Below are 27,744 nucleotides of genomic sequence, written 5' to 3'. Positions count from 1 at the left end.
GCTGCGGGCTTGGCGTGAGTTTGGATTGCTCACACCCCCCTGGGCCAAATTGGCTTTCGGGCGCCAGCACCGGCCCCTGGTGCAAGCGTGTGTGCAGGGCTACCGGGGAGGTGGGTGCTCTGCTCCGGCCCAGGAGAGGACCCCGTCTTGCCTTTCGGCTGCTCCCAGCGGTCCTCTCCCATTTCCCAGGGATTCAGGGCAGCCCTTGGTCTGGGTCCTGGATAGCACCGTGCCTCCCTTACAGGTCGAAATCCTGCCGCCAACCTCTTCTCCAGGGAAGGGCAGAGCGTGCGGCTCCAGCGGAGCCGTCGGCTTGCCCACGCTGCCCGCGCTAGCCAGCGCCTCTCGCTTTTTTTCCCCTCCCTTGATAAATGGCCCTATTAAATAAAGCCTTTTCGTGCGGAGCCCTGAGTATTAATCTGAGCAGGGCACCTGGAGATAAATGCACTGCCACAATCCATTAAGAGCGGCATCTTAGTTCAGCTCCTCTCCGCCCGCTGCCGGCACGGGGAGGCCGCGGGGAGCCGGCCGGGCAGGCGAGCGTCCGGGTGCTGGATTGCCAACGGCCCCCGGCACCCACACCACAAGCAGCCGGCTCTCCCAAATCTCCCAGCTCGCGGGGCTGCTCCGGGGTGGGATCTAAGAGCCTGGGGGCGAGGTGGGGATGGAGGTGGCTTAGGCAAGGGCAGCGGCACGAGCCGAGGCTGGAGCAGGCGAAGCCACGGCGGCAGGAGAAGGGAGCCGGGCCTGCCCCGGCGCTGGGGCAGCGCTCAGCGTCGTGCCCAAGGAAGCTCTAATCGCTTCTAATTAGGGAACATCGCTAACTGGGATTAGCAATCAAAGGCTGTCCCTTCCCAAGTAATTCCCAGTAATGCGGAGTAATTGATAGTAATGAAGTGCCAATTAGTTCACGTGGGGCCTGATCCTGACCGAGCCGACGTCAAAGCTCCTTGGACGTGGAGGGCTGAGTCCTCCTGGCCCGCAGGCAGCGCGGGGCCCCTCCGTGCACCCCACGCCGCAGCAGGGAGCTGCCAGCCGGGCTCCCCGTTTGCTCTTGGAAGGGAGAGGAAGGTTTCCCTAATTGTTTTCGGTGGGAAGATGTGCGTATTATTAGTATTTTTTTTCTCCTGATAGCTAAAAATAACCTAATCAGGCCTGGCCTTTGAAGCCCCCGGGGGGGGGGTAAATAGCATCTTAATGTGTGTGCGTGTGTCAGCATCGTCACTGTGCAGGAACAGCCCGCGACGATGGAAGAGTTTAGCATTTAGAGCTCGTTAGGCTGCTGCGGCATCGAACAGCAGGTCGCTCTCAATTTGGTGGGCCTTTCCGCGTCCCCGCCTCGGCCCCCGGCATCGCCGGCAGCCCCTCGCCTGCCGGGTCGCCGATGGCCCTGGCACATGCCCGAGACCTGGCCTGGCACCCACAGCCCCGCCACCTGGCCAGGGCGCCGCCAACCCCCAGCTCTGCTCCCCACAGGTACATCCAAGGGGCCTCCTCCCCCAAGGACATGGTCATCATCGTGGACGTGTGAGTATACGCGGGGCACGGCAGACCGTCTGCCCCCGGGAGACGGGCTGGACACGCTCCTCAGGTGCCTCCCGCCATCCGCAGGCCCGTGTCCCCCAGGGTGGCGGGCGGGCAGGTGAGGGGCACCTCGCCCCCTCCCCTCCGCAGAGCTGGCGAGCCTCAACCCCCCCYGCCCCGTTCCCCTCGCAGGAGCGGCAGCGTGAGCGGCCTCACCCTCAAACTGATGAAGACCTCAGTCTATGAGATGCTGGACACCCTTTCGGACGACGACTACGTCAACGTGGCCTCGGTGAGCACCACCGCGCGGGGCCGTCGCAACCCCTCGGGCAGCCCTTTGCCTGCCGGCTGCCCTGCGTGGGTGGCCGGAGGACGCTGCGCAGGTGTCTGCGGACGCGCCGCAGTTTCTTGTCCTGCACGTAAGCAAGAAAATGGCTGGTCAGGGCCCGGCCTCGGTTTTGCACAGCAGCAAATGAAAGCAAAGTCCTTTCTGGCCTTACAATCCAGGCGACGATGAGCGGCCGGCCCTTTGATCGGCGGGAGGGGGGTGGCGGTGCCGGGCGCTCTCCGGCACAGTTATCCCCAGCGGATCTGCCGAGCGCCGTTTCTTTTGATGCCTTTAGCAAGAAATCCTCAAAACGGCAGCCAGCCGCTTTTGAGCAGCTCAAGGCCAGCTCAAGGAGAAACGAATCCCGGTGGCAGGCACAGCACGGCGCGGCACGGGGAGGCAGAGCCGGCGTGCCCGGCCGCCGTGCCGTGCCGCCCCGTACCACCATGCGCCGCGCCGGCCACGCTCCCGTGACCGCGGCCGAGCTGGTGGCAGTAGAGCAGCCTCGTCCAGCACCCGGCTCCGATTTGGGGTGTTTCCCGCACACAGGAACAGGGTGCCGTGGGGGGTGTCCCCAGGCCCAAGCCCCCAGGGGATTCCCAGGAGACGTGCACACGTGCCAGCCACCTCGCGGGCTGCCCGTGCTCCCGCCGTGCCCTCTCCCTCCTCCCCGGCAGCTCCTGCCTGTGATCCATGGCTGACAGCAAAACACACCTCCGGCTGGAGCCTGGCTGGCCACGTCCCCGTCCCCTCCTGCCACTACCCCTGCCCCGCTCTCGGGCATCAGTCACGGAGCATAATCATAATAATGGAAATTAAGGTTACCTGCCTTTTTGCGTAGCACCCTCTAGGCGTCCCTCTCGGGGCGCTTTGCAAAGGCAGTCCTTGCCAGCGGCGTGACATCAGGGCGGGCGTTACGCGCCGTGATTCARTTTTAGAAGCTGCTCTTCCCCGACCTTTTCTTTAAAAATGGAAATTGGTCTGGTCATCTTAGTTTATGACCTTGATGGGGTTTTTTTTCCTCAGCCTGAGTTTTGCACCTAAATACTCCACTCGCAGCACCYGAGCAAATGAAAGCGCTGCAGGTTGAGCCAACCTGATAAACAAGGCAAGAGGCCAGGTGCTTGGGGCACATTCAAGGAGGCTGATTGTAGGRTTTGATCTATCATCCCTTAATTCCCTGCTCATTTTCCGTCTCATGGATCAGTGCGGAGGCAGAAGGACGTTTTTTTTGTGGAGGGACGGGATCGTGCATGGCTGTGTGCACAGTGCAGTGTGGCGAGAGGACACTGCTGGATGTGTCCATGTTAAACTGGCTAGAAATGTCGGAGTCGGTGGCCTGGATCCATAGCTGGTCTCCGCAATGGAGCGACCTGCTCTTCCGAAGTGCCGAGCTGCTGCGGGGATCCCCGGGAACGGCAGCCTCAGCACCCCGGAAACCAGGCGGCCCCTCTGGCCRCGGCGCAGACCCCCTTCCGGGCAGGCGCGGGGCTGGCGCGCGGCAGCCCCCTCCACCATGGCATCGCTGGGGTGCCGGGGAGCCCCCGTGGCGGCGGCGCGGCCCCCGTCTCAGGCGCCCTCTCCCCCCTGCTGCCTCCTAGTTCAACGAGAAGGCGAAGCCGGTGTCGTGCTTCAAACACCTGGTGCAAGCCAACATCCGTAACAAGAAGGTCTTCAAGGAGGACGTGCAGGGGATGGTGGCCAAGGGCACCACCGATTACAAGGCTGGCTTTGAGTACGCCTTTGACCAGCTGCAGAACGTGAGCCGGGGCCGGGGCAGGGACGGGGGGAGGCCGGACCCGCAGGGCGGGCGGAGGGGCACCCACGGGTGCTGGGGGAGACGGCCAGGCTGCTGCTGCGCGCAGCGGGCTCGGGTTCCTCCCCACGACACGCAGCCGCGGCGTTTGCTGGGCAGCGCCTCGGGGCGGGGGCACAAACCCCGGGGCAGGAATCTCCGCGGGGGACGTCTCCCTGCCGTGCCGCGCGCTGGAGCCGAGGTTTTGCTGGAGCCGCTGCCTCCTGTGCGTTATTAAAAGTTAGCAGGGCTGGTCAGAGAGGGCTGGATCCAGCGGGCCGCYGGGCTAAATAAAGATGAATGACCCTATTAACTGCAGAGCAGTAATAGCCACTACATAATTTCCACCCCGACAGCTCCCCTCCTTCTCCCCGTTCACCTGGGCCACCTTCACCCCGGAGAAACAGGCCAGGAGAGCAGCTCTGTCGCAGCCAGCCCTCCCTCCGCGCCCGTGCAGCACGCGGGCGCCCGCCGGCACGGGGAGGGGGGTGCGGCGCCCCCCTCGCCTGCCGCCCGGGCCGGCCGCGGGCCCCGGCTCTCGCCGCAGCAGGGCAGGGTGCCACGCGGGGCCTCACCCGCCCTCTCCCTGCCTTGCAGTCCAACATCACGCGTGCCAACTGCAACAAGATGATCATGATGTTCACGGACGGCGGGGAGGACCGCGTGCAGGACGTCTTCGAGAAGTACAACTGGCCCAATAAAACGGTGAGCGCCCCGGCGCTGCCTCCCGYGCCGGCTGCGTCCAAAGCCGCGGCGCCAGCCCACGGGAGGGAGGTGTTGCAACCCTGGGGGGGCTGCGCCTGCAAACAGCATCGTATAAGGTATTTGGGGTCTTCTCCAGGGCCAGGGCAGCAGCTGGGAAGGTGCAGTTTAAACAGGGGGTGCACCTGGCGGTGCAGCGCCGCACCGGGAGCCCCCGGGCTGAGCACGGGCAAACACAGGGTTACTCACAGGTGTAGCCGGCACGCGGCRCCGCCAGCGGGAGCGGGAACGGGACCGGCCGCCCGCTGTCCTCAGGCAGGGGCTGCGTGCCTGGCTCGGGCCCGCTCACCGGGAAAGGGAGCCGGCTGTCTCCAGCCTTATTGCCAGCTTCCGCCTCATTTGCCGTGAGCTATTTCGCCATCCTCTCTGCCCGCCTGCCTGCTCCTGCACCGAGCCACTGCCCCCCTAATGGGGCGGCTAACGCGCCGGTGCCGTTTATAGCCGGCTCCGACCTTGACGTGTGGGGGAGACGCTGGGCCCGGCGGGATCTCCGCACAGCCGGCCAGCGGGACACACTGACGGAGAGCCGAGGGCTCGCRGGCGAGCTCGGGGACAGGGCAGGAGGGTCCCCCTCAGCTCCCCAGGCCCTGGAGGCATGTCGGGGGGATCCTGGCCCACGCAGGAGCTTCGGAGAGCGCGGTGGGCCGGGGCCGGAGGGGCTGCTTTCCCGCTGGGCACGGCAGGCCCTCAGCCGGAGCCCCCGTCTCTCCGCAGGTGCGCGTGTTCACCTTCTCCGTGGGGCAGCACAACTACGACGTGACCCCTCTGCAGTGGATGGCCTGCGCCAATAAAGGTGAGGAGGGCCGAGAGGAGCCCCGCGGGGGCCCAGGCCTGGCCCCGGGGCCGGGCAGCGGTGCGGGGAGGCCGGGGCCGGGCAGCGGGAGCGCTGAGCTCCGTGGAGTGCATCGGGCCGGGGGCAGCGTGCGGGTGGTGGCGTCACGCGGGCGCTGGGACCGGCGCTGCCCGGGGCAGCCCTCGGCCCCCCGTGCGCACRCTCCCCCACGCAGCCTTCGCCTCCCCCCCTGCTGTCTCCGCAGCTCCGTTTCTCTTTCTGTTCCAAGGTTACTACTTTGAAATTCCCTCCATCGGCGCCATCCGCATCAACACGCAGGTAAGGCAGGGTGCCTGCCGGCCGCGGGCAGGGAGCGTGGCTTCCCCGCGGGGTCCCACGCCAGCCCGGGGGAGCGCTCGGCCGTACCCAGCCCTCTGCAGAGCCGCAGACCCCCTGGGGGCCCCGGCAGTGGTGGGCATGGGCCCCTGCCGCCCGGCCGTGCCCAGGAGGCCCCGGGCCTCGGCCAGGCTGCCGGCAGCCGTCGGGGCRCGAGCCAGGGCCCCGCTGAGCTTGGCCGCTGGGGCCTGAGCTTCCCGCCCCACCGAGGAGCAGCCGCAAGCCCCCTCAGCCAGGCCTGGCGCTATTGAAATAAGTGATTCATCTGCTGCCGCTCCCCACGGACCTCTCGTCTTTTGAGTGACTAATTAGGCAACAGCAGGCTTTAATCAGCGGAGAGCAGAGCGTGGGGCCGGCTGCTCGATCAGGCAAGCAGTGCAGCCGCGCGGGCAGGAGAGCGAGCACACGGAGCAGGGCTGTCCCGCCGGAGCCAGGCGGTTTCCGCTCGCCGGGTCCCCTCTTCTCTTTTTGCCCGCTGGCTTTGATGTGGGAGTGTTTTCTGCCCCGTTTCCATACGACGAGTTGCACGAGAGTCGCTGTGCCGGGCGATGAACGGGAGGTGCCAGGCGGAGGGGAACACACAGGTTGTCCTTGCAAGGTCCCCACCGTGTTCGCTGGGGCAGCACTGGCCTGGCCCCTCTCTCCTGGCACGGCCCCGAGGCCTCTCGCTGCCCCGTCACCCCAGAGCAAGAGCCAGGGCCCTGCTCCTGCCCTTCCCATGGGCAAAGCGGGGGGTAACCCGGTGTACCGGGAGCAGGGCGGTGGGGTCGGGCACGGCGTAGCAGCAGCAGCCAGCCCAGCTGCCCGCCAGCGCTCTCCCAGTTCATCTGCTCCGTCCCYGGCCGGACGTGTGGCACAGGTGGGCTTTGCTGGAGACCTGACTCGGCTCAGACTGCCCAAAGATACAGTGATAACGCTGTTCCTGTGTTATCAGCACCCGGTGCGTGCTCCAGGTGTGCCAGCCGCTGGTCTCTGCCGCGGCGCTCTCCCAAACGCCCGTCAGCTGGAGGAACCTGGGAAAGCCCCAGGGAATGGTCTCTGCTGCACGCTGGCTCCCCCGCACTGCCACAGCTGCTAGGGAAGAAAATCAAGAGCTGGGTCTCACCGCACTCCCATCCCTCGCCACCGGCAGAGCCGTGGGACAGGGCGAGAGCCTGCTTGCCCGCTGCTGCCAGCTGGAGGTTGCCTCCATCGGGGGCCTTGTCTGGTGCCGTCGTACCTGCCCTGCAGCCTCCTTCCCAGGGGAGAAGCTCCTTGTCCATCTGGGTCCCCCAGAATCRCCCCAGATGCTCCCCGGCGTCAAGAACAAGGACAGCGGTTGCTAAGGCAAAGGCAAAGGGGTGCCCAAAGCCTCGCTCCCTGGTGTCCCTGCTGCGGCCAGGGCAGCCCCGGCAGCTGGGACCCCCGCGCACAGCCCCCCGCCGGTGCCCGGGTCCCTGCCGGCCTGGCCGTTCCCCCTCCGGGCTGCGTGGTGCCTTCCCAACAGGGACCAGATTGAGAGCAGCTCCTGTTTTCATCSTGACAGACCCATTTTGGTTTCCTGTTGGAGTAATTACCCGTCGGTTTTGATAGCTGTCAAGCCAGCCGCCCCCTCCCTTAATTCTGCCTGCAACTGGGGACCGGCTCCAAGCAACTTATTATTCATAATCATTGTCGTCACTTATTTATTAACCGGCAACGCTGCTGGATCCCTTCTGCCTCCACTGTGTGTGTCTGAGGATGACTCACGGGGCCCACCGCCGCTGCTCCAGGATCCGTAACCACGCCGGGAGCTGGTGGCTCCGCGCTCCCCCCGAGGAGCCGCACACGTGCCTGCTCCCCCGGGGCGCCTGGGCACGTCCGGCTGCGCCGCGGGGTTGTTTCTTTAACCCCTCTATTTCATAGGGGGTTGTTGAGCRGCGTTAGCCACCGGCTCGCAGTGCGTGCCCGTGCACGGGGGGGGCGATCCGGTGGGAGGCACCCGCAGCCCCCCGGCGTGTGCGCGGTGGGCGCCCGCGTGCCGCGGTGCCGAGCGCACGGCCTTCCACGCTGCAGGGGCGCCGGGCACAGCTGCAGCCCCGGTCGTGCAGGTGCAAGCGTGCGCTCACGCGTGTGTGCGCGCCCATGCGTGTGCAAGCGGCACGCGCGGGTGGGCACAGGACTCTGGCGGCTGGACGCCCTTATCAGCAGTCCAGTGGCCACCTGAGGTGCAAAATTGAATCCCCGGAGCCGCCGGAGGCACAGGCTGCTGTCTCAAATGAGRCGGGTTCGCCTCTGGCCATCGCCCCCACCCTGCCTTGCTGCACCACGGAGCCGGGCACGTGCAGCGAGGCCGCAGCGGGCTGGGTCGCACCCAGCAGAGCCCCGGGGTGCTGCGGCTGCATCGCAGGCTGCTCGGGTGCCACGTGCACCCCGGTGGCCCCGGCCCCTCAGACTGCCCTGCCCAGGCCGCCTTTCTCCCTCGGTTGCTCCGAAAGGAACCGCTGTAGAGCCGGAGTTGCAGCCCCGTGTGCCGGTGCTTTGGGTGCCGCGGCTCTGCCACGGCCCCCCCCCGCCTCACGCCTTCGCCCGGCCCTGTGTCTCCGCAGGAGTACCTGGACGTGCTGGGCAGACCCATGGTCCTGGCTGGGAACCGGGCCAAGCAGGTCCAGTGGACCAACGTCTACCAGGACGCCCTGGTGAGGACGCGTGGGCCTGACGCGTTGCCGGAGCCAGGCCGGGCCCCAGCGCTCGGCACAGCGCCGCGGCCCCCTCGCCCTGCACCCCACGCGCGGCCCCAGCCGGAGGGACGGTCCCTTGGCCGTGGCGGGGACGCGCGGTCCGAGAGCGGGGCCGAGCCTGCGGCACCGCACTGCTGCCACCAGGGCCCCGCGCCGCCCGGGGACGTGCCGAGCACCGACATTTCCTCGCGCCGGGGGGACCCTCCTCCCTGTGCTGGCGTCCGGGCGGTGGCACCTAACGCGGGGTGCCGCAGCCACGGGGGCCGACGGCCTCGGCGTGCGCCCCGCGGCGCTGGGCCTCGGCACCAGAAGCCGGCTGAGCGGTGTCCGTCTGTCTGCACAGGGCCTGGGCCTGGTGGTGACGGGCACCCTGCCGGTGTTCAACCTCACGGAGGACAACAGCGACAGGAAGGTAGGAGACAGCGGCTTCGCCGGAGATGATGGAGCGTGATGGAGGGAGACGAGAGCCAGACTCCTCCTTCGCCRTCCCTGAGCTGCATCCTGGCTCCTTGCTCTCCCGGCCGAGCCCGGCCCCRTGCCCGCGTGCAGCCTGTAACGCTGCTGCTTTCCTTCTCCTCTCTGCAGAACCAGCTCATCCTGGGCGTGATGGGGATCGACGTGGCTCTGAACGACATCAAGAAGTTGACGCCGCGATACAACGTGCGTGGTTGGGGGGGGGGACCTTTCCCACCCCGGTCCCTGCCACCGCGGCCCCCTTGAGCAGCGACGAGAGCCCCCGGCTGCAACCYGTGGGGCGCGAGCCGTGCGTGGGCGCACACTGCTGGGCACGCTCTGGGGAACCCCATGAGCACACAGCAGCCCCCGAGACACTGCCCCGCTCCCCCAACCCGCCTGGGGGGCTGCAAAAGATGGGATGCAGGAGCTGGGGGCTGCAGGCTGCAGCGGGAGCATCTCCCCGAGCGCACACACCAGTGGAGGCAGGCAGGGACGTCCCGAGCTGCTCCCTGGGGACCMAGGCATCAGTGGGGGCACCACTAGCAAAGCTGCTTTTAGCTATATTTAACCTATATTCAGGTTTCTTTGCCYCTTGAGCTTTGCATAGCAGGGCTCCATGAAAGGCGATTTGGGACAGAACTATTTGGAGATGGATGGAAAAGCCTGAGCCTCGGGAGGCAGCCTGGGGCAATCTTTCCCTGCAGAAAAGGGGGCCRAGCCGGTGGTGCTGTCGCTCCGGGCCACCAGCAGCGCTGAGCTCTCCTTTCCTCCTGCAGTTAGGGGCAAACGGGTACGTCTTCGCCATCGACCTGAACGGCTACGTCCTGCTGCACCCCAACCTGCAACCCCAGGTGAGAAAGGTGCTTCCCGAGCCGGCGGCCGTGCCGCATCCTCCTCCGGCRGTGCGTGCGCACACACATTCCTCCSCGGGGCTCAGCCATGCACTGGCAGCGTCGGCACGGCCACGCACGGCTTCACCCCCAGTTAGTTATTCCTCGCTGCTTGCCCCAAAGCTGTTGCTGGCAGGCAGTGCCAGGCACGGGGCAGCACGTGCCGGGCGCTAACTGCCCCGTCCCTGGGCCCTGACGCGTAGATCCCTGCTCCCTTCCTGACAGGCGCATGCGGGGATTAGCCAGGCCCTTTACAAAATACGCCTTCCTGGGGATATTAGGCAAAGCRGGGCGGCGAGCGCTGCGGGCGCGCGGGGAGGGGGAGCCAGCTCTCGCCGAGGAGCTAATCGCAGGAATTCATCATCGGGAGAGAGCCGGGAACGAGGCAGTGAGGAACGGCAGCAATCAGGGCCAATATGTTTCATTGGCAGAAACGTCCCACTTAGCTCGTCACCGTTATTAATAGGCTGCCCGTCAGCAGCAGAGACGGACAGAGGCAGCGGGGGGATTTATTTGCTTATTCCTGCCCTGTTCTGCCTAATGAGGCTTCGGCGCGCTCTGTGTCTCCCCGCGCGCGGCGTGCGCTTGCCTGGCCCTGTGCCGGGGAGGGAGCTGCCGTTTCGGCACCCACCCATCCACCTGCACAGGGTGTGCGGGGGCCGGGGCTGGATGCACGGCGCCCCGGGACGAGTTTGTCTGGCCTCAGTCCTTCCCCATCTCTCCCCTTCTCCCTGCAGATCATCAACTTCCGCGAGCCGGTGACGCTGGACTTCCTCGACGCCGAGCTGGAGGACGAGAACAAGGAGGAGGTGGGCAGGGCCCTGGCAGCGGCGGGCAGGTTGCAGGCAGAGGTCCCCCCCAGCCAGCCCCTGCCCGCGCCGAGCCCCCCCGGGGCCGAGCAGAGGGGTGGCCTCAGCCGCCCACAGGACACGAGCCTCGGGCTCTGAGCGCAGAGGCGCAGAAGCTCTGCGGCCAGCCGCGCTGGGGTGTGCGGAGCCGTCCGTCGGCCCTCAGTCGTGTCCTTCGTGTCCCCTAGATCCGGAGAAGCATGATTGATGGGAACGACGGGCAGAGATTCATCAAGACCCTCATCAAGTCCCTGGATGAGGTAAAGAGTTGCCAGGTCCCCCGTGGAGTGGGAGAGAAGGGGGGGGGGGGTCCACCCTCGTTGCATCCAAAAGCCCCGGGGTGCTGAGAGCGCAGCTGGCACACCACATCCCCAGTGCCGGGCAGCGAGGAGAGCAGGGCCCTGTCTGGGCCCGGCCGTGCTTGGGACTGGGGTCCCGCACCCGAGCCAGGCATCCCCCCGCTAGCAAGGTCGGGGTCCTGGCCCGTCACCCTGGCGCRGGCCCTGGGCTGCTCCTCGGGTCCCGTGAAGCCCTGCCTCATGCGCTCTTTCTGACCTGCAGCAATACATCGACGAGGTGTTCAGGACCTACACGTGGGCCCCTATCAAAAGCACCAACTACAGGTGAGCGGCGCTGCCTGCGCTCTGCCCGCGTGTGTGTTCACACAAGCRTCGGCAGGGATGTGCACCAAGCAGGGACACACAGGGAGAGCAGGGCTCCCAAACCAGCCCAGGCCCTTGGTCTTGTGGCTAAAACTCAGGAGGTCTCCAAGGCCACCACRAATGTGTCCCATGAGCCAGAGGGTTACAAATGTGGCATCTAGATCTTTGCACAGCCAGTGATTTTCTAGAGGGTTTGGGCCCTCCCGAAAGCTGCTGCCCTCAGCTRGTTGTCCCTAAAACAGCAGGCCATGTTCCCCAGGGCTCTGGGCAGACGCCGAGGCTGCTGCAGGTGAATGCAAGGTAGATCCTGGGCAGGACTGCAGCAGGGCTGGCGTGCAAGCACTGCACGGGGACACCATTGCCAGCTGCATGCAAGCCTGATGGGAACGGGCAATCTGAGCCTTTGGCTTTGCCATTTCTGCCTGTCACAYGGGCATCCCGTGGAAGCAGCATGAGGTTGGGCATGGAGCAGCCAAGCTGCAATGTAACAAGCTGCGTCCTTGCAGCAAGGGGGCAATATGAAGCTTGTCTGAGTGAGAAATGACTCTGGCTGCTTTGGAGGACAAGGAGAGCAAAGCTCCCTTCTACATTTATCACCCAGTCCCTGCCAGTTTGTGCCAGCAGACGTGTAACTCCTGCATCAGTATGTCTGTGCTATCCAACATGTGCTGCCTTCATTCTTCAAGGCGCCATATGTTCCTCCCKATGTCCCCACCATCCGATAACTTCCTTATGGCTCAGGAAGAGCTGGCAAAGTTCAGCACTACCTCCAAGAGCTGCCAGGACCTTCCTGCCCTCTCTATGTGTCCCCTGCCCAGCTCAGGTCCTCTCCTGTTTGCACTATGGCTGGCACGATGACACCCATCTGGAGCTGAGCCCCACAGCGATGTTGTCAAGGGGGGATGATGGCACAGGGGTGACACAGTGACAGGCCCTGATGCTGTGAGAGAGGGCTGAAATAACATCTCCAACTGGTTTGCAAGAGCGCCGGGCCCCTCGTCGCTGCGATGGGGGGGCCGTCCAGCACGGCRGTGGTCTCTAGTGCAGCAGGCAAGACTCACTGGATGCTGCCTGGAGGCCCTGCCYGCTCACAGCTATTCCCTAGGGATTTCCCAGGGCTTCTCCACTGGGGCTCCTTGGGGAGGGAGGAACGAGGACCTTTGAACCTCTGTCGCCTTGGAGGGGGCTTGCAGCCAGGCCACAGCTCCTGAAGTCACCTGGAGGGCATCAAGCCAGCCCAGCACGGACGGGGAGTGCAGCAACTGTCCAGGGCAGGCACTCAGTGTGCAGTGTTGTCAGCCCATCTAAACTGAAGACCAGGACAAATAACCTCTGCCATGCCTGCTGGGGTGCCACCACCTCTGCCGTGCTTGCCAAGGTGCCACCACCTCTGCCGTGCTTGCCAAGGTGCCAGCACCTCTGCCGTGCTTACCAAGGTGCCACCACCTTTGCCGTGCTTGCCAAGGAGCACATGGACCCCGTGAGCCAGTACTCATTTATCTCAGGGGAAGCACGCAGGCACGAAAGCCACCACTGAACACCATCACCTCCCAGGGGTCTGGCCTTGGTCTCAGTGGTCAGAAAYATATATTTAGTGTGAAAGTGAGCCCCGGTGTCCCCGAGGTGGTGTGCCACCAGCCCCAAAGGGCCGAGGGCGCTGGCTCCCTACAAGCTCTGACACTCCCTTCTCCCTCCGCAGCCTGGGGCTGGTTTTGCCTCCCTACAGCACTTACTACATCCAGGCCAACCTCAGCGACCAGATCCTCCAAGTGAAGTGTAAGTAGCCCCTTCCTTTTCCTCTTGCCCTTTCTCACATCYTTTCACCCTGAACCCCCCCAGCTGGCACTGAGAAATGACTGTTGGGGAAAAAAAAAAAAGCAAAAACTTGCGCTATGAAAAGGAGACAGGAATAACTGTTGTTAGAGGACAAATAAGACCTGATCAGAGATGAACACACACACACATCTTAAAGGAAATGGTGACCTGTGTTCCTGGGGGTGCCCCCCCGGGGTGCCAGGGTTTAATCGGTTCCCTTGGCATCCAAAAACCCCAAGCCCCCAGGCTAGACCCAGGTGTTTCCAGAAGAGAAAAGCCGAGCTAGCTAGGCTAGAGGAGCCAGGCTGGAGCGCTGCGTATTTGCTTTCTGGGGACTAGCYGATAATTCTGTAGCAGCCAGTTAATTTGAAAGCCTGTGAAAGTTTGCATGGATCTTTTTATTTCCTTTTTTTTATTATTATTTTTATTATGATTCTTTGTTTTTTTTTGTTTTGAGCCACTATTCTTTTTATGATTTGAGTTTTGGTTGGTTTCTGGTTTTTATTTCATTTCTGATTAATCTGTGTACTTGTGTGTTAGCCTGGCCCCCCTCTTTCTCTCTCTCTCTCCCTCCCTCTCCCTTCCCGAAGCCTTTTCTCCCGCCACAGGACACGCTGCTCCCGAGGGCCCTGTCCTGCAGGGGGTGAGCCGGACCCTTTCTCCTCTCCCACCGGCGCCCCGGCTCTCTCTCCTTGGTGGCCCTTGCCCGTGGCAGCACCTCCTTCCCCRGGCTCCCGGTGGCTTCGGGGCTTGTCCCCGGGGTCCTGCCGGCCGTGCCCCGGCGCCAGCGGCGGGAGCCCCGGGACGCCCGCGGGGAGCCCCGTCCCCACCGGCACCCCGCGGGGCGGCCGGCCCCGGCACGAGGTCAAGGGTCCCCTCGGCGGGCCCCGCAGCCGGCGCGGACCCGCTGTGCCCCTCCTGCCCTCCCGCTCTCCACCTGCCCTCCCTCCCCCTCTGTCTCGTTTAACCTCGACTTTTTGCATGCCCTGCTAACTCAGTAAGAACATTTCTATATCAAGACTGTTGCAAGTGTTTGCTACTGACTCTCATTTTCCTTTTGAGTATTGAATATATATATATATATTTCTCTAGTTATATCTTTACATTTTTTTTATTATTTCGCTGTGGCCTTTTATTTCTTTACTGTTTTCTTTTTCCTTTTCCTTTTTCTTTTTCATGTCGTTCTTTGCAAGAGGTTTCCTTTTGGTATGATTATGATACACAATATTTTTATTCAAACAGCGATTGAATAAAATATTGTTTGTACCCCCTTCCCCCTTTCCACCCAACCCCCTTTTTTTTTGTTTGTTGTTTTTTTGTTTGTTGTTTTTCTTGCTTTCTCTCTATGGTGGATTCACACAGTACCAAACATCAAAATGAAGGGCAAGTATTTTCAGTCTTAGACCACTAACCTTCACCACCCCGTCCCCCGCCCCGTGTCCAGTCCCTCCACCCAGCCCTGCCTCCACGACTCTCCCCACCTCTCCCCAGCCTGCTTGCCCATTTCCCTGCCCGTTTGCCACGCCGAACCTGCAAACCGCCACCAAACTCTCCCTCCCTTCCTCCTCCTCCTCCTCCTCCTCCACTCCTCCAGTTCACCCTTTATTTGAAAGCAACATGTCTTGTTATGTTCATGAGAGCTTTATCACGATTACTCCCCCACTCCCTTCCTGCACATTGCTCAGAAATCCAATTCGATATCGTTAAAGAGCCAATCTCATACGAAACTGTCCTGTTTTGGATCGACRAGGTTTTTCGTAGCTAGTTTGATTATCCTGCTCTTCCTCTGCCAAACCCTTTTCTTGTTCTTCTCTTCCCTCTCTCACTCCTGCCCTGCGACTCTCTCGCCCTCCCTCCCTCCCCATCCTTGCTCCTGTGCTTCCTTCCTTCTAAGACAACTCAACCTGAAAGGGATAGGGCTGTGCAGGGACGGGGCGCGGGGGGAGGCGCCGGGGGGCTCCCAGGGGTGCCAGGCCGTGGGGCCGGCCAGCCTCGCCGTCCGTCCGTCCGTCCCGCTGCAGCACGCGGGAGCCGCAGCCCGGGCCCGGCTTTGCAGCCGCTTCCTCCGCTGGGGTTTCTGGCCCTGCAGAAGCGAGCGCGAGAAAGCCCCGGGTGAACTCGCCCCCCTCCCCGCGGTTGCCCCCCGGGCAATGCTTGCTCGGCTACGGCAGCTGCAAGGAGGCCCCTGCCCCGAAATCCCCGCACCCCAGCGGCCCGGGCCGCGTGCGCGCGGAGAAGGGCCGCGGCTCCCGCAGCCCTGGGGAGGGCACTGCCCGGCGCCACCCGGGGATGTGTCCCAGCCCGGCTGGCGGCTGCCCCGCGTCCCCGCGATACACAGCCAGTCTCCGGAGCAGGAGGCGTCCCAGGGAACCCAGAGCCCCTCTGCAGCCCCACGGCCCGCCCTGAGCACCGCGTGGGGCCAGGCCCAGCCCCAGCCCCCCCGGAGGCAGCCRGCACGGCCGCGCCGCGGGCCCCGAGGTGCCCCCAGCCGGCGGGTGGGAGCGGGCAAAGCGCCGCAGCCCCGGCGTGCACGGTGCCACGCCACCGCCCCAGCGCAGCACCCACGCACGGGCGCAGGCGGGGGACAGCTGCAGGGGCAGAGCCCTCGCCGGGGATGGGACGGGATGGGACGGGATGGGACGGGAGGGGGCAGAGGCAGCCTGGCCGGTCAGCAGGAGTCACCGCACACGCTAAGGAAGGTCAAGTGGTGACTTTTCACCCTCAGCCCTGTTCTATCAGCCTTGAGTTGCCTCTTCCCGGTGCCCCTGTAATGGCAATGCTGATGGAATAAGTACGACTGTTTTGTACTCCTTTCCTCCTCCTCCTCTCATCGGCTTGTATCCAGCCCCCGCCTACAGTCCCTCGGCGAACAACAGTCCAACCTCCGGCTGTGCTGCCCTGCCGAGGGCCGTGCAATGCACTGGGGGCCGGCGGGAGGGCGAGGGGTCGGCCCCAGGCAGGACGGCGCGCGCCCGCCGCGGGAGGGGAGCCCCGCGCCCGCGAGCCCCCCGCCGCCGGTGCCGCCGGGCTCTCCGCAGCACCGCGGCTGCCGCGCTGAGCCCTGGGGCGCTGGCTCGGGCGCACTGGCTTGGGTTCAGCTTACCCAGCGCCCCGCTGGCGGGCAGGGCACGAGCGCACYGGGTGCCCCGGTGCCCAGCTGCAAAATCCCCCCACCGGGCAAGTGGGGCCAGGCGCCCGCCACCAGCGCCAGCCGTGCCTGGGGAGCGGCGTCTCCCGCCAGGGCTGGCCCTGCATCCAGCACTCCCGCTCCCAGCCTGTCCCACCGGCCCGAGCGAGGGAGCGAAGGAGGGAGGGAGGRAAGGAGGGAGGGAAGGGGCAGCGCGTGGCCGGGCCGAGCTGCCAGCCGCCGGCAGGAGCCCGCAGTGCATTGCACATCGCTTTGATCCCCAGGCGAGCCTCTGGTTGGACTGTCTTCCATAAAGGTCCCTGGTTTGGCCATGTTGATGCCTGACAAATATTTCTTTATTACAACAAATTGTTGTAGTGACTCTCTTTCAGCTATGAGCATAGCATGCAGTCCCTTTTCGTGTTGACGAGCCTAATAAGAGAGAGACACCCATACGACCTGCCAAACATGCATATATATAAATGTGTGCGCATATATATATGTGTGTGCGTGTGTATGTGTGTATATGTGTGTAYGTAACGACACAGCCCGTATCCATACATATACCACCGAACCRAGATACTGCATTGAGACCACAAATGAGCAAATTTGACCAAATCGACAAACCCTCCCAATGTTGGCAACATATTGGCTATAACTTTCCTTCCTGTGTGGTGCAAGTTACCAGCAGATTGCCTTTCCTTTCTCTCTTGTTACCAAAACCAGTAACTTGTCGGACTGCCTTTTTCCGTTTCCTCTCTCTCTCTGTCTCCGTCTCTCTCGTGTTCTCACCCCGAGCGCCCTGCCTCGTTTGAAACCCCTGCCGGATAACGTTGCCTTTCTGTTGCAGATTTTGAATACCTGCTGCCAAACAGCTTTGAGTCGGAGGGACATGTATTCATTGCTCCCAGGTAGCTTTGCGTGTGAGCTTGCTGAGGTGTGCATCCACCCGCCGTCCCGCCACTCCGGCCCCGGGGCTCGCTCGCCTCCCGGCCCCATTTCCACCCCGCTGCCTCATCGCCCTCGCCCCGGCGCCCGCGCCGCCCGCCTCATCGTGCCTGTCTTCCCCTGTYGTTGTGTGTGTCGTACGCCCGCGTGCCGCTCGGCGACAGGCGCTGCCACCTGGGCGCTGGCACCGGTCCCCACCGGGGGTGGCAGCACTTGTCCATTTGTGCCCAGTTACATACAGCACGGTATATATGTACACTGTATAGCCCCCTGTATACATGTGCATATATAGGTATAGTTTCTGAAAAATCCCCGCGGAGCAGCAGACCACACCAGCAGCCATAACAGGATTGCGGTGGCATCATACAGTCACGCCGGCGAAGGCAGGCTGGGCGCGCTCAGGGTGATGCCCGGGCGCAGGGCGGCCAGTGCCACCCGGGCCGAGTCTTGGGTCTCGGCAAAAGGCTCCGCGGCCTGGCACAGCCGGCACCTCGCCGCACAGGTGCTCTTGCCCAGGCGAGTTGCCCTGTGCCTCCTCCCAGCTGGGCGGCCGGCACTGGCTGGGCTCCGAGCAGCAGGGCAAAAATGCCGCTTTGGGAAGGAGTGATGTCGAAGGCAGGTGGGACGGCACCGGGCTGGTGACGCGGCACAGGGAGCCCCCAGGGCTCTGCCAGCGCACCCAGCCCAAAATGGGTGGAGGAGGACGTGCAGAAGACATGGCCGAGTGGACCAGCCTTAATAAACATTACCAGCTAGTCACAAGTATACGTATGCATGGTTATAGCAGCTAAATAACCTGGTAGTAGATACTTTATCATTGCGACTTTGGGAGACCTCAGGAGGTTTATCCCACAGTGCATGGCTGCCCGCTAAGCCTGCAGGTACCCCGTAGCCTCCTGATCACACTGTGCTCCTGGCAGCACTGTTGTAACGTGCATCCGTCAGTTATACTAACTCTTGATAAACTACCGCAAAACGTACATTTAGTATAGTGCAACCCCAGTGTCATAACTGACTTTTCAGTGTGGCACCTCCTTGGTCCACAGCTGATGCCTAAGGGCAGTGTGAGTGAGCGCTGAGACATGTGGAAGCTAAAACAATGTTAACTAGAAACATAAAAATCATGTTATTAAAAAATGGACCCATAAATGTGATAAAATAGATGCAAAGGTGRTGTCGAATACCAAGGTCAGAGGAGTGTGTCTGACCTCTAACTGCCCACCTCAGGGTGCTGTTAGAAGCTCGTGATGGATTCCCGGGTTTTTCATCAGGAAGGCGTTGGGTCACCACGCCACATCACGGGTGCTCGGAGCTTTCGCAGTCAAAATAGCAGAGCTCGGAGCCAAAAGAGAAGTTTGAAAATGCTCTCTGAGTGTTTGCATTTGACGCTCGCCGCTGGGAACGTCCCGGCCAGCGTCAGCCCCACGAAAAGCCAGGGAGCAAGGCGAGCGCTGGAATTTGCGCCTGGGCGCCCGCTCGCGGCGGCGGCTGGCCCCACGGCCCGCTCCGACTGTATGATCCGCCATCGATTCTAGTATGTCCACTGGCCACTGGTAATTTTCAGAAACCGTATATCCCATGTTTTCTCTCTGTGGGTGTGTAAGCACATGTATCCGTACGCATTCGTGTAGATATAGAGGTGGCCGAAGAGGCACGCCGGGTGCTCCCCGCTCCAGGCGGGAAGCGGGAGGAGGCGGGAGGGCACGGTGCCCCTGGCACGCCGGGGAGAGGAGGCCACTGCGGCGGGAGCCCGGGGCGCCCCAGCTTCGTTGTCCCGCTCATTCGCAAGCTCCTCTCCGCTGTCTTGTTTCTCTTGCCATTTTCTCTCCTCCGAACGAGATTTTTCCTGGAGTCGTGAGAGTCCAGGAGCTGGAGCTTGGCGGACGAGGCCAGAGCCGATGCGTGGTGGGAGAGCCGGGCGAGCGGGCGGCCCTCGACGCAGCGGCGGCGGCCGGCACGGAGAGGCTGCGGTAGCGGGGTGCAGCTCGGGGCCGTCGGGGCGCTCCGGAGAGCCGCTCGCCGTGCTCTGCCCCGTGGCCTGGGTCACGCCGAAGGGAGCCAGGGCCGTGTCCCCTCGCGTGGGCACCCCCGGGTGCAGGAGGGGGCCAGGGGCCAAGCGACGCCCTGGGGCGAGCGCCGCAGCCTCGGCAGCGAGGCCGGCAGGACGCGGCGCAGCCAGCACCCAGCTGTCTGCGCGGAGGGTGCAGATACGTCGACCGAGCGTCCGCGTGCACGGGGCACCCTGCTGTGGGCACCCGGGGCCGGCACGGCTGGCCCTCAGTGCCGTCCCGCGCCCCGTCACCCCCCGCCTGCTCCTCCGCCCCGAGGGGAGCCCCGCTCCGAGCCGAGGCAGCGGCAGCCGCAGCCATGGGTGCCGGGCACCCGCACGGCGTCGCTCCCGCCCCGGGCAGGAGCAGACCCGGCCCGCGGGGCGGCGCTGGGGAAGCCGGCGGGGAGCGCGCCCTGCGCCTCGCGAGCCGGGTGCGCCATGCCCGCCCCGTGCCCGCAGCCCTCCCGGCGCGGGAGGTGAGTACGGCCGGGATCGGGACGGGGCCCCGGGCGAGCAGCGCGGTGGCAGGGCTGTGCGGGCGCCCAGTGCGGCTCCCGGGAGGAGAGCGCGGCCGGCGGCCCCGGCTCGCACAGACCCCGCACCCGGCAGTCTCCTCGGGGTCGGACGCAGCCTGCGGCCCCTCGGCTCAGCGGCCGCCAGCGGCGGCTGCGGGGGCGGCAGGGCCCCGGTGCCTCGTGTGGCAGCGGCAGGGCCGGGGCCGGCGCACGGTACCGCTCCGGGCCCTCCTGAGGGGAGGTGGCAGCGGTGGCTCCGGGGGCCGCGGCGGGGTGACGAGCCACCGCTGCTCCGGAGCGAAGCCCCAGCGCCTCAGAGGACGCGGGCAGGCGCCGGGCTGGGCCTGCGACAGCTCAGCAACCGGGATGGCAGGGCAGCAGGGTGACCCGCGCCRCCAGTGGTGGCACGCCGTCACGTCCGCCGAGCCGAGGGGGCCTCGGGGCAGCGCCAYGGGCGGCGGGACCCGAAAGCCCTGGGGGCCCGCGGGGAAGAAGGGCGCAGGCCCTGACGGCCGCCCACCCGCGGCGCCTCCAAGGTCAGTGAGCGCCTGTCCCCTCCGTCCCAGCCACCCCGGCTCTAGCGGCAGGGCAGACGCTCCCTCTGGAGGCGTTTCGTGGGGCGCAGCAGCTGCGTAGGCTCCTTCCAGCCTGGTGTTTGATGGCACGAGCGTGTGGGGCCTGAGCGAGCGAGGCCTGGGCTGGGCCCAGGCTGGCTTTTCCCAAGGCAGGGCGAGGGCCGTGTCCGCGGCAGCCGGGCTCTCCCCCATCGGCGCGCCGAGCAGTGCAGGAGAGGCGGCCACGCGGCTCGCTCACGCGTGCCCCGGCAGGGCCCAGCACCCAGCGCGTGGCCGGGCCGTGCCGGGCATTGGCAGTGGCCCTGTGGCCCCTGGTGGGCGGCGGGCAGCGGGCGGCAGAGGCGTGAGGGCAGCGCTCCTGCYGGGGAGGGAACTGACCTTGCCTTTTCCATCCTTCCAAACTCCCAATCTTGTCACCCTACTCCCAGAGAGTATTGCAAAGACCTCGACTTGTCGGATAACAACACCGAATTCCTGGAAAACTTTATTGCCCTCATGGAAAAGGTGACCCCAGACTCCAAGCAGTGTGAGTAGCCAGGGCCAGCCGGCGGCRGCGCGGCTCAGGGACGGGGGGCGGCTTCGGGGAGGGGAGGGGAGCATGCCCGCGGGGCTCAGCCCTGCGCCCAGCAAGCGTGGCGCTGCTCCGCCGCGGCCGGGGCGTTTCGCTGCGGGTGCCCGAGGGGCGCCGGGCGACACTGGTCCGCCACGGGCACGGCTGTCCCAGCGGCCTCACGCACTCCGGCCCTTCCGTGCCGGGGACTCCGGTTCCCCATCGCTGAGCCGGTGCCGGGGCAGGAGGCGCGGGCAGGGGCGAGGAGCCTGGGGCGGGAGAGCGGTGGCGCTGCGGGTGCCGCGCAGAGGCCTGACTCTCACCTCCTCCTCCTCCTCCTCCTCTCCCTCTCACTCCCAAGGCGACAACTTCCTCCTGCACAACCTGATCCTGGACACGGGCATCACGCAGCAGCTGGTGGAGCGGGTCTGGAAGGACCAGGACCTCAACACGTAGGCATGGGGGTCCCGAGGGGGCCGGGACAGGCTCCGGGGGAAGGGGACGGAGGGGAGGGCGCTGGGCAGGGAGCCAAGCCCCGCTGACGCCCTGCGCTCCCGTCCTCCTCTCCCCGCAGGTACAGTCTCCTGGCTGTCTTCGCAGCCACTGATGGGGGCATCACCCGCGTCTTCCCTAACAAGTAAGTGCCCCGGGGCCTGCGCCTGCCCGGCCTCGGCCCCGTGCGGCAGCCTGCCCCGCTGTGTGGTGCGGGCGGCCAGGACGGCTCCTGGCCACAGCCGGCAGCCGCCCCGCGGCTGAGGATGAGGCGCTGCCGGTGCAATGGGAGAGGCGGCTTTCCCCTGTGCCGGGGCCGGCGACGGGCCGTCTGCCGCAAGGTCAGGCCCAAGTAAGACCCCGCGGCTGCGGCCGCTCCCTTCCAGGGCTGCGGACGACTGGGAGGAGGAGCCGGAGCCCTTCAATGCCAGCTTCTACCGGAGGAGTCTGGATAACAAGGGCTACATCTTCAAACCGCCCTACCGGGACGGTGAGTGCCAGCTCAGTGCGCGCAGGGCAGCCGGGGGGGGCAGCGCGCCTGGCTTCCAGCCCGCGCACCCACCCCAGCGCTCGCTGGGAGGGGGCTGCATCCATGTTTCCCCCAGGATGCCCCAGCTCCCGCTGCCCCTCGGCCTCTCTGCYGGTCTCGGTCACAGCGGCAAGGTGACAGGGCCTGGGTCCGGTGCTGGCAGAGGTGTCTGGTGGGGCCGGTCTTGCTGTCTGGCCCTCTGGGAGCATGGTGAGGTGCATGTGCCCTCCAAGYGTGCCCCGTCCCAGGCCAGGCGCGTGGGATGCCCCACGCAGCGTCCAGGCAGAGGCGAGCCCGGAGAATGCTTGGCGGGAGCATTTCCCAGCCCCTGGATGGGGGCAGAGGCTGGCCGGCGGCTCCCGTCCAGCCAGGCAGTTGCCCTGCAGCTGCTCCTGCCCCGCTTGCCTTCTCATGGCTGCCCCTTGCCTCCGCAGCCGGCTACCGAGGGCTGGACCTGGAAAACAACACCATCGGGATCCTGGTGAGCACCGCCGTGGAGCTCAGCATCGGGGGCAAGACGCTGAAGCCAGCAGGTGGGCAGGGGCAGGCCGGGCGCCCCACACCGCCGGGCAGCCCCAGCCCCGCAGCACCCTCGGCGCCAGCGTCAAGGCGGCCCCGAGCGCCGGCTGCGAGGCCGGCCGCGCGAGCGGAGGAGGCCTGACCCCCATCCCCGCTGGCCGTGGCACCCTCTCTTCCTCCTGCAGTGGTTGGAGTGAAACTGGACCTGGAGGCCTGGGCAGAGAAGTTCAAAGTGCTGGCGAGCAACCGGACAGACCGGGACCAGCTGGGCACGCGCAGGGTACGGCCCCAGGGCTCCTGCATCGCTCCCAGCCGGCACGGCCCCGGGGACAGGGAGGGCCACAGGGCTCGCTCAGCCGGGACGCGGGCTGGGCTCCCCGGCCATGGTGCCCGTGGCCTGGCTGCGCATCCTGGCCCCCTCCCTTCCCCACACTGCACCCCGGAGCACGTCCCCTCCCACCGGGGCAGCGGGGGACGGTGAGGCCGCGCTAACCTGTCCTTCTGTGTTCACTTCGCCTGACAGTGCGACCCCTCGACAAGCTGTGAGATGGACTGTGAGGCCAACAACAAGGTGGGTCAAGGGGCAGGGTTTGGGGCAGCTTGCCCTGGCGTGGCTGCTGAACCGCCGTGGGCTGGCAGCCCTTGCACGCCCCGAGCGGGTGGCCTGATGCTGCCCTCTTTCCCCAGGACCTCATCTGCGTCCTCATCGACGATGGAGGCTTCCTGGTGCTCTCCAACCAGGAGGATCACTGGTACCAGGTGAGTGGGACCCTGCCGTGGGCTGGACCACAAACGTGGCTCTGCCACGGATGGGAAAGAGCTGCAGGGCCCTGGGGTTCAAACCCCGTTCAGTCTCACCTCCTCGCTCCTCTGGGCTAACACTTGGCTGGGTAAGGGCAGCCAAAAATACTCCTGTCCTGGCTGTATGAACAGTGTATGCTGTTAGCAGGGAGCTGAGACCTCTGAACTTGTGTCACATGTGACGCTGGGCAACACTCGCTTGAGTCCCCACTATGGGAAACCAGCACATCCTGCAGCCTCGTGTCTCCTGCTGGGTGCAGACTCCATTTGTGTGTCCCCCTCCCAGGTGGGCAAGTTCTTCAGCGAGGTGGATGCCAACCTGATGTCTGCCCTCTACAACAACTCCTTCTACACCCGCAAGGAGTCCTACGACTTCCAGTCTGTGTGTGCCCCCGAGGCCCAGAGCAACACGGGTGCTGCCCCCCGCRGCGTCTTCGTGGTGAGTGCCCACCAGCTTTCTCACGGGGAATCGCAGCCACCTTGAAGCACAGCCAAACGCGGCAGGAGGGTCCAGCGAGCTGCCGGGAGCTCTGCACTGTGGCAGGGCCGGGGCTCTGGGACCGTGGGTGTCATTGGGGACACGCTGGCTCATTGCCTCGCTCTCCTTTGCTCCTAGCCCACCATGGCAGACTTCCTCAACCTCGCCTGGTGGACCTCAGCCGCAGCCTGGTAAGTCCCATCAGCATTTCGTCCCCTCTCTGAGGTCCAGGGCGAGCAGTGCCCACCCATCCCATGGGTGATTTCTGCTCAGTCGGACACCGTCACGGGGAAACCTCCAGGTTGCTTTCTCTGCGTCAGGGTGTCCTGTGGCTAACCAGGCCATCCCAGCACGGGCATTGCTGCTGCTGCCCGGCCCTCTGACGGGCTTCTGTGAGAGCTGCCTGAGCACGGCAGTGGCCAGACACTGCCAGAGGTCCCTGGCTTTGGCCAGGCGCCCTGGGAAGTGGTGCAGCTGCGTGGCCAGGGTTACGGTCCTCCTTGCTCGGTGGCCCCAGCAGAGCAGCTCCCGGCCGGGCCCTGCCATGCCCGTGGCGGGCAGCATGTCCAAGGGGTCGCGTTGGCTCATGCGGCCGCTCTCTCCTTCCCGAGGTCTCTGTTCCAGCAGTTCCTGTATGGTCTCACCTACAGCAGTTGGTTTCAGACAGGTGAGTCCCGGGCTGGATGGGGAAGGCGGGTGGGATGGGGAGGTCCCACAGCTGGCAAGGCTCTGCAGCCCCCGCGGCGCTGCCGGCCCGGCACTGCTCCTGGGGGCCGGCCAGCCTCGTGGCCCACCGCACGTGTGCCCCGGTGCAGAGGATGTCACGGCAGACAGCATGGAGTCCAGGGAGACCAGCTGCATCATGAAGCAGACACAGTACTACTTCAGCACCGTCAACGCCACCTACAACGCCATGATCGACTGCGGGAACTGCTCGAGGTGGGTTTGCCCGAGCTGTGTGTGTTGAGTGATGGGACCCCGGTGTGAAATGCCTTGGAGCCCCGGCAGAGGACAGAGCAGGGGGGCTGCACATCCCATGGTGTCCCCGTGAGCTATGGAGTGACGGTGACATCCCCAGGGCTCCTCCAGGCAGGGCCCGACCCTGAAAGCGTATGGGGTGCATCGCCCGCGCGAGGTGTCCGCGCACGAGGGCCGGGGCGCGGGGGCCAGTCAGTGCCGAGGAGTCAGGGCAACATGAAGCCGTTGCACCCTCGCAGGCTCTTCCACGCGCAGAGGCTGGCTAACACCAACCTGCTCTTCGTGGTGGCCGACAAGCCGATGTGCAGCCAGTGCGAGTCTGTCAAGCTGCTCCAGGCGGAGATAAGAGGTATCCTTTGATGGCTGGGATGCGGTGAACGGCTGGTGGGCTCCGGATGCCCGTGGAGGTGGCAGCCAGCCCCGGGTGACACCAGGCCACCGTCTGCTGCGGTTCAGGCGCCCCCGGGAGCGAAGGGGGCTGCAGAGCTGGGCAGGGCAGGGGGTTCGGGGCAGAGGGAGCTGCTCCTCGGCGGGAGAGCCTGGCGCTGCCCGCCGCGGCAGCCCAGGTGGGCACCGGCCCCGCGCAGCCCGGCCCCCGCCACCCTCCTCTTGTTTCCTTGACCTGCGAAGCTCCCCCGCGAGACCCGAATCAGTGTGAGCTGGTGGACAGGCCCCGCTACCGGAAAGGCCCCCACATCTGCTTTGATTACAATGCAACAGTACGTAGGGTCTGGGGGGCACCTGGGGCAGCGGGGGGGGCCTGGGGGCAGCGGTGCCGGGGGCGGCCCCGGGGCGATGGAGTACAATGCCATGGGTGGCCCTGGGGCGAGGCAGCTGTGGGGTGCCCTCCTGGGGGGGCAGTGCCATGGGGGGCCCCAGGGCAATGGGGCTATGGGGTGTCCTCCTGGGGGGGTCAGTGCCATGGAGCCCCGGGACAGCAGTGCCGTGGGGGTCCAGGGCAGCAGGGCCGCGGGCGAGCGGGTGCGGCGAGGGCCGGGGCAGGGCGGTGGGGGCCCCTGCCCCACGGCGGTGCTGCTGGGGCGCCGAGGCGCGGTGCCGGCCGGCGTGCCCCACAGCCCCTCTCCCTCTTGCCTCCCCAGGAAGATACCTCAGACTGCGGCCGAGGGGCTTCGTTCGCCCCCTCCCTGGGGGTCCTGCTGTCTCTGCAGCTGCTGCTCCTCTACTTGAGTGCCAGCCGGCACCCGCTGCCCTCGGCCTCCTGCCTTTAAGCGCCCGCACGGCCGACGCATCCACGTTTCTTTTGTTTCCAACGCCATCTCCATCCCCCTTCCAAGCGTGGTGGGAAAGGGAGCGGCATCTTCTCCTCGGCGCGTCGCTGGGGCCGGTGACCCTCCTCCTCGGCGCGGGGAGCCGGGAGCCGCGCGCTCCGGGCTCGGGATCGGCTGCCAGCCCAACACGGGGAGGCCCCGCGGCCGCCAGCGGCCCCCGGCTCGGTGCCGGGACCCCACGCTCTCCGCGCCGGCGGCCACATCCAAAGAGGAGCGGCCCCCCCGGGGCTGGGGTTGCAGTCGGTGTTTTCCCCGCCGCGGCCCCCAGACTTGGGCTTCGTGGGCGCCGCCGCCGGCGCCCGAGAGAGGAGCAAAGGCTCGCGCCTCCGTGCCAAGCGAAGCACCGCTTAGCTGCCGGCTCAGCCGCTCGCCGGGGCTTCTCGAGCTCCACCAAACGCGCTGTCGTGGTCCTGCGGCGCGCTCCATCCGCTTCCCGCCCCGGCGCCGCCACTGCTCCATCCCGCCGCCGCTCACCTTTAGTCCAAACTGCTCATATTTTTTTAGCCTGAGGATTTTAAACCAGATCTTTCTACATCTAGTTTCCGACATTTTAGCCTGGAGAATTACAGTATTTATTGTTGGGAAAAAAAAAAAAAAAAAAAAAGAAAAAAGAACTTGACTTGACTGTCCTGGTCAGTATTATTTATTTCAGTGGCGAAGGTGGTCGCGGGGCCGCGGGGGCTCCCCGGCCCCCGGCGCCGTGCCCGGGGCTCCCGCGTGCTCGGGCGCGCACCGCGGCGGAGGACAGCAGGTTGCAGTGTCTCCGCGGGGCTCAGGGCTCCGTGCAGGCTGGGTCCCAGGCGAGGGAGAGCCGAACGTTGCCTTTGCCAGGACTGGATCGAGCCCTCGGTTCTCGCGCTCACGTCATCTGCTCTCATCCATTCCTGGGCACCGATATGGGGGTGAAAAGGAGGAAAAAAAAAAAAAAAAAGTGTTTTTTTTTTCTTCTTTCTTTTCCGTTCTGCAGATCACTGTGAAATCCTTCCTGTCCGCCCTGCCCCATCCTTCCCAGCCCTGCTCCTGCCCTCGCCCCCCCTCCCCGGCATCCCCGCCAAAGAAACCGCCACGTGCGGGCGCCTCCGAGGGGGGGAGCGGGGCCGCGGGGGTCCCCACGCCGCGGCTGCCCCGGCCCCCCGCGCGCCCGCCCCAGGTAGCGACGGGGGCAATTACTGGTCCTTCTGCTTGTAGCTTTTTCGGTGTGTGTTTGGTTACTGTCTCTGGGAACTGTGTTTGAACAGATGGCTGGCTCTGTGTTACCGGGAGTGTGCGTACTTCTATAGTCTAGTTAGGTGCTCTTCGAGAATACCGCCACCTATACATAACTATAAATATATACATATACAGTCTATTTTAAGTTAAAGAGCGATGATACGGAGGGACTGCGCGGCCCCGGGCAGCGCGGCCTGCCCATTCCCCACCTGGAAAGCTTCTCTCTGCTCATTCAAAGGCTTTGGGTTTTTAATTGATTTTCTTTAATTTATTTTTAATTTGGGTTTTTTTGTTTTTTTCTTTTTTTGTACAGAAGAGTTGGAAAACTTAAAAAAACAACAAAAAGACAATTTGTAAGATATCGTGTGTGTGACTCCTTGTAAAATATTTTCAAATGGTTTATTACAGAGACTCAGTTATTAAATAATGTTCATATTTTCACTTCACAGGCAGCGGCTGTGTCATTTCCCCGCGGCGCCCGGGCACGGGGGGCCGGGGGGGCCGGGACACCGGGGCCCCCTCCTGCCCGCGTCCGTCCGTCCATCCTCCCGTGTCCGTGCCYCCCGTGACTGCCCCCCCCCGTGTCCAGCCCCCCGTGTCCGCATCCTCCCATGTCTGTGCCCCCCATCGCTATGTCCCTCCCACCCGTGTCCGTGTCCCCCGTGTGTCCCCCGTGTGCCAAGCCCGGGCCCCCATGACCATGGCCCCCCCCGTGTCCGTGTCCCCCCGCGGCCCCG

At 65.0% G+C, this 27,744-nt stretch overlaps 1 protein-coding gene across 3 annotated transcripts in view; it reads left to right on the top strand.

The window, feature by feature from the left end:
- The window catches only part of CACNA2D2 (calcium voltage-gated channel auxiliary subunit alpha2delta 2), a 247,376-nt gene extending 221,443 nt beyond the window's left edge, over nucleotides 1–25,933 (top strand). The window contains exons 8-38 of one of the 3 annotated variants that reach the window (XM_026080267.1): nucleotides 1,477–1,527; nucleotides 1,717–1,816; nucleotides 3,454–3,612; nucleotides 4,245–4,352; nucleotides 5,124–5,202; nucleotides 5,471–5,520; nucleotides 8,145–8,234; nucleotides 8,620–8,688; nucleotides 8,862–8,936; nucleotides 9,509–9,583; nucleotides 10,360–10,431; nucleotides 10,659–10,730; nucleotides 11,032–11,093; nucleotides 12,832–12,908; nucleotides 14,310–14,330; nucleotides 16,925–16,985; nucleotides 20,591–20,688; nucleotides 21,074–21,164; nucleotides 21,287–21,349; nucleotides 21,591–21,694; nucleotides 22,168–22,266; nucleotides 22,438–22,532; nucleotides 22,776–22,823; nucleotides 22,940–23,011; nucleotides 23,340–23,492; nucleotides 23,670–23,722; nucleotides 24,143–24,198; nucleotides 24,347–24,470; nucleotides 24,749–24,858; nucleotides 25,152–25,228; nucleotides 25,610–25,933. In XM_026080267.1, coding sequence (XP_025936052.1) covers nucleotides 1,477–1,527; nucleotides 1,717–1,816; nucleotides 3,454–3,612; nucleotides 4,245–4,352; nucleotides 5,124–5,202; nucleotides 5,471–5,520; nucleotides 8,145–8,234; nucleotides 8,620–8,688; nucleotides 8,862–8,936; nucleotides 9,509–9,583; nucleotides 10,360–10,431; nucleotides 10,659–10,730; nucleotides 11,032–11,093; nucleotides 12,832–12,908; nucleotides 14,310–14,330; nucleotides 16,925–16,985; nucleotides 20,591–20,688; nucleotides 21,074–21,164; nucleotides 21,287–21,349; nucleotides 21,591–21,694; nucleotides 22,168–22,266; nucleotides 22,438–22,532; nucleotides 22,776–22,823; nucleotides 22,940–23,011; nucleotides 23,340–23,492; nucleotides 23,670–23,722; nucleotides 24,143–24,198; nucleotides 24,347–24,470; nucleotides 24,749–24,858; nucleotides 25,152–25,228; nucleotides 25,610–25,738 — 2,593 coding nt within the window. In that variant the 3' untranslated portion in view covers nucleotides 25,739–25,933. Of the gene's footprint in view, nucleotides 1–1,476; nucleotides 1,528–1,716; nucleotides 1,817–3,453; nucleotides 3,613–4,244; nucleotides 4,353–5,123; nucleotides 5,203–5,470; nucleotides 5,521–8,144; nucleotides 8,235–8,619; nucleotides 8,689–8,861; nucleotides 8,937–9,508; nucleotides 9,584–10,359; nucleotides 10,432–10,658; nucleotides 10,731–11,031; nucleotides 11,094–12,831; nucleotides 12,909–14,309; nucleotides 14,331–16,924; nucleotides 16,986–20,590; nucleotides 20,689–21,073; nucleotides 21,165–21,286; nucleotides 21,350–21,590; nucleotides 21,695–22,167; nucleotides 22,267–22,437; nucleotides 22,533–22,775; nucleotides 22,824–22,939; nucleotides 23,012–23,339; nucleotides 23,493–23,669; nucleotides 23,723–24,142; nucleotides 24,199–24,346; nucleotides 24,471–24,748; nucleotides 24,859–25,139; nucleotides 25,229–25,609 lie in introns of all 3 variants that reach the window. The other 2 variants (XM_026080268.1, XM_026080266.1) reach the window with 2 other exon arrangements.
- The last annotated feature ends 1,811 nt before the right edge of the window (nucleotides 25,934–27,744 follow it).

The sequence above is a fragment of the Apteryx rowi genome, unplaced genomic scaffold, assembly GCF_003343035.1.
Source record: "Apteryx rowi isolate R43461 unplaced genomic scaffold, aptRow1 scaffold_513, whole genome shotgun sequence".
NCBI classification, from domain to species: domain Eukaryota; kingdom Metazoa; phylum Chordata; class Aves; order Apterygiformes; family Apterygidae; genus Apteryx; species Apteryx rowi.
This window is presented reverse-complemented; position numbering and strand designations above follow the sequence as displayed.